At 42.5% G+C, this 4,196-nt stretch overlaps 1 protein-coding gene across 1 annotated transcript in view; it reads right to left on the bottom strand.

The window, feature by feature from the left end:
• dnase2 (deoxyribonuclease II, lysosomal) overlaps positions 1 to 643 on the bottom strand; it is a gene marked incomplete at its 5' end in the record, with an annotated part of 2,011 nt that extends 1,368 nt beyond the window's left edge. Inside the window, 2 exon segments of the mRNA XM_013999457.1 lie at positions 3 to 359; positions 436 to 643. Of these exon segments, the coding sequence (XP_013854911.1) occupies positions 3 to 359; positions 436 to 643 (565 nt within the window).
• Positions 644 to 4,196: the final 3,553 nt, after the last annotated feature.

Genomic DNA, 4,196 nt, shown 5'->3' with positions numbered 1-4,196 from the left:
ACATTTAACTGTCCCCCCACCACAGGCCTCACACTGCAGCGCTGCGGCCCGGTACGCCTTCCACACCACCGGATCCTGCAGACACACGGTTCCTCCGCCGCGCTTCTCCTCCGCCTCGTTCCTGTTGATGTCCCCCACGCACACCCAGCCTCCCCCCGCCCCCGCCTTGGGGCTGACCGCCCACTTGGAGTGGTCCTGGGTGTTCTTGAAGGAGAAGGTCTGGCCCGGGTTGATGAGCGTGATGTCCAGGACCTTCCAGCCCAGCGAGCAGTTGGAGGGGAGGACGCCCCTGGAGCGGACCCAGAACTGAACCAGGAGGTCCGAGCTGAGGGCGGGGGCCACCCACGCGTGGTACAGGTCTGACGGAGCGGAGGCAGGAGGGGTGAGGGTTAAACCACGGACAAAGTTCAACTCAGAAAGAGAAAGAAGTCGTACCGTCGTCAAACGAGGCTCCTTTGGCAAAGCTGATGAAGTGGGTGCCGCCCCTGGAGGTCAGGGTCACGCTGCGGTTCGACACAGTTTGAAAACGTGGGGAGCGATGCTTTTTGTTGCAGACGGCGGCCAGCGCCGGCACCGAAGACACAAAGGACTCTGGGACGTCGCAGTCGTACACCTCAGGCTGGTTGATCTGCAGCTGTTCGCCTGAGCAGCAAAACACGTCAAACACAGAGAACAGAGCTTCAGTCTAAATCTGACATTTAAAACCAGCCTAATGAGCCTCAGGAGGGAGCGGAGGGAAATTAACCTGCTGCATGCTTAACAGCAAATGATTTTCTCTGTTTTTTTATATTTTCCAGCTAAAATCTGTGAGAACATCTGAAGATTGGCTCTGTAATTATTAGCTGCAGGGCTCTGCTGTATGGAGGACCAAAGCTGGCATAATTAGAAATAAAAGCAGAAATATACAGTATAAAAGGACCAATAAATAAATAAATATACTTAAAATGCACAAATTAAATAAAGAATTAGAACTTTATCTCAAGTTTTATCATTTAAAGCTACTTTGGGATTAATCCGATTAAAAATGTTAATCATTTGGCAGCATTAATAATAATGTAAGGGACAAATGCTTGTACAAGTAAAAGGGAAAACAATATATATATTTTTAAAAACAGTAAAATGTAAATTATGTGCTAAAATTTATAATTTATTAGAAAAATAAATCTGTAGGTCAATTCTAAAACATGAGGTAAAATTCTCCTTTATTTACTTATTGGTCATTTAAATATTTCTGCTTTTATTTCTAATTATGTCAGTTTTGGTCCTCCATACGTTCAGTGCTTTCAGGAGGGAATAAATCTTCAGACACCTTCCTCGTATCTTTTACTGAAACTGTTACAACCTGTTTAAACCTTTTGCTCACTGAATAAAACCATTTTAGTTACAGTTTAATTATCAAGAATCACAGGATGTTTTTAAGTAGATTCTGAAAGTTGCTCACAATGAATATTCAACACAAATCAACAATTACAACATGTAGTTAAGTTGATTTAAATGTAAAGTAAATTTGGACAAACATTTTCTGACAATAGCTTTTGTTTTATATAGTTTTCATTACAGAACCATTAGAACTTTGGTCAATCTGTTTTCTCCTTATTTTTGTGGATTTAAAGCTGCCGGAGCTGAAAACCCAAACCTGAGCCGAGCCCCCCCCCCCTCAGCTGTTTGACCTGACACTTCCAGAGTGTGTCCACACCACCCTGAGACCCTCATCACACCTCAGCTGGAGACACGAGGGTCCTGATGAAACAAATCCCCGCCACAGCGTGAGGGCCCACATTGCTATGGTTACACGCCTCCGTCTAATTACATTACCCCAGACTCTGCCATGGCAACAGAGCCAAGTGAAGTGTGGCAGGAAGCCGCAGCAGGAGCCGGGTGACACGGAGACGACACCTGTTTACGCTGATTATATCCTTGTTGTGTCAATAGCTGCCTGAGCTGCCGGCTGACAACACCACAGAATAATAAGTACCTGCAGGAAAACAGTGATTTATCCTCACCTGCTTTCAGGGTCTGGATTTCCTTTAGCTTTAGCTTAAATCACGTTTCCAGTAGCTTCAGCAGTTTTCACCTGAATGTGATTCTGTTCGTTTGAATAAACTTTCCAGGATCGTCTCCTCTCCTCTAAAGCTCAGTTTGTACCTCGAGTCACACAGCTTGCAGCTCGGAGCGTGTCATTGGTTAGAACTAAATCTAAACATACTAAGTTCTTATCTCACTGATATTAAGGTCTGGATGTCTGATAATTATTTATTGTTAAACAATAATAAAACAGAGGTGTTGGTTTTGGCTCATAGAGTCCCTATAATTCAAATTCTTAATTCATCAGGTTTTAATTGCTCCCATAAGGCTAGAAACCTTGGGGTGGCTTTAGATTCAGATCTAAACATTTTAAAGTTCCTGTGACACGCATACTCTTCAAATACAAAAAGTAAAAAAAACAACAACTTTATATTTAAGAAAGTTCCAATAATACACATGATTTTACCCATTTTATCCCATAACTGACATATTTTCTTTTGAACTTGGCTCAGCCAAAGTGAAACAGGAAGTGACATCAAAGGGGAACTCTTTAACAAACAAAACTCTCTGGTCTTTATTTATTAAAACAATATTATCTGAACTCTTCTTCATCTCTGATAGAGACTCAAAATAATCTTAAGAAACATCAGATTCTTCTCTACAGTCTGGGTTATTAGCTGTTGTAGCAACGCTCTGTTNGACTGTCGTAAAAACTCTGACACAAGCAAAAACAAATCTAATTTGGGTTTCTTTTGCCTACAGTGTGGATGCAGCCACAAAAAGTCAATGATCTGGACCTGATCAGATACTTGTAATCGGCTCAGGACGTCTCTATAATTCCTAACCTTTCCACAGGAGCCCARTCCAAAAGATCTAAACTTTTCCTTTAAAGTCCCCTGATTTATGTAAGTGTGTAAAAACAGGTCAAACTGATGAATGAATGTTCTACWCAGACTCCTTAGTCTGTCGTGTCTTAGTTAGTCTTAGTTTGTCATGTTCACCTGCGTTCCATTCAAACCTTGTTTAAGTACTGATCTTTACGTTTAAAGGCCTGTGCCAGTGTGAGTGGGGTCAGCATTCACAAAGCATGCTTGACAAAGGGTCGACAGAAAACAAATATTCTGTTTAAGTTTAATTAAAGACAGGGCTTCACTGCTTTGTGAATCCCCCTCCCCGGCCCAGAAAGCTCYTGGAGCAGGGGACCACCCGAAAGCACCAGGTTAAAATCAAAACAAAAGAGGCACGATGCAATAAYGAAAACAAACAGAAACACATGTAATCGTTTACGTGGTGAGATCTGAGTGAACAAAATGTGCTTCATTCACTGTCTCTGTCGCTGTGCTCTGTTTGGGTTTCAGGAAAAGTATGGGTGGGGGAGGGGGTGCAAATACATATTATATAAATCCTACTACTCACCCTGCTTTTGTTATCGATCATTCAATTAATTTCTGTGTTTCAGAAAACTGCAAGAATGTTAAGTTTTGATGAGTGAGAGAACAGACAGCGGGAGACAAATCTGAGATGGGCACAGCAAAAAGACAGCAACACGTTCAAAACAAGACCAGAGTCTCTAACCAGCATTAAATTCATACTATGTGATCACGCTCTGCTGGGCTTCAGACAGGAAGTGGTACAAACCTACCTGGAGGCTGGAGATGGCAGAGGGCGGGGTCATCAGACTCTGCTCCAGTAAGGGGTTCAGAGGAGTGTTTCCTGGCAGGTGGGTGGCACGCCAGTAGACCTCCAGGTATTCGGCCAAATGCTCGCAAGCATCTTCTAGCTGGTTCTCATCTAAAATGACATCAAACATATCCTGCAGGGCGAAAAAAATTAAAAAATAAAAACAAATAAAGTCAGACTATGGCCACAGTTAGCCACTTGGATCATGTAGGGCAGAAATAAAGTAAACAACGTACAATTACAACATTTTCTGGCTTAATCTTCTCAGGATGAATATTTGAGCCCCTGAATAAGGACAAATGGTCTAAACCCAATGTCCTCAACCAGCGGTGGGCATGGTTCAGCTAATTTGCTAACAGCTAATAGCGGAAAAGTTTTTTCATTTTGGGGATCAGCTTTTTCTCTTACTGTGAAAACCGTTAGCAGGTCTATTAGATTTTGCTGAATTAGGTTTTGCCAACTTTATGTCTGCTAAAAGCTAACTTTCACAG

Source organism: Austrofundulus limnaeus, unplaced genomic scaffold (genome assembly GCF_001266775.1).
Source record: "Austrofundulus limnaeus strain Quisiro unplaced genomic scaffold, Austrofundulus_limnaeus-1.0 Scaffold2299, whole genome shotgun sequence".
NCBI lineage: Eukaryota > Metazoa > Chordata > Actinopteri > Cyprinodontiformes > Rivulidae > Austrofundulus > Austrofundulus limnaeus.
Note: the sequence above shows the minus strand (reverse complement) of the source record. Positions and strands in the feature narration are given on the sequence as shown.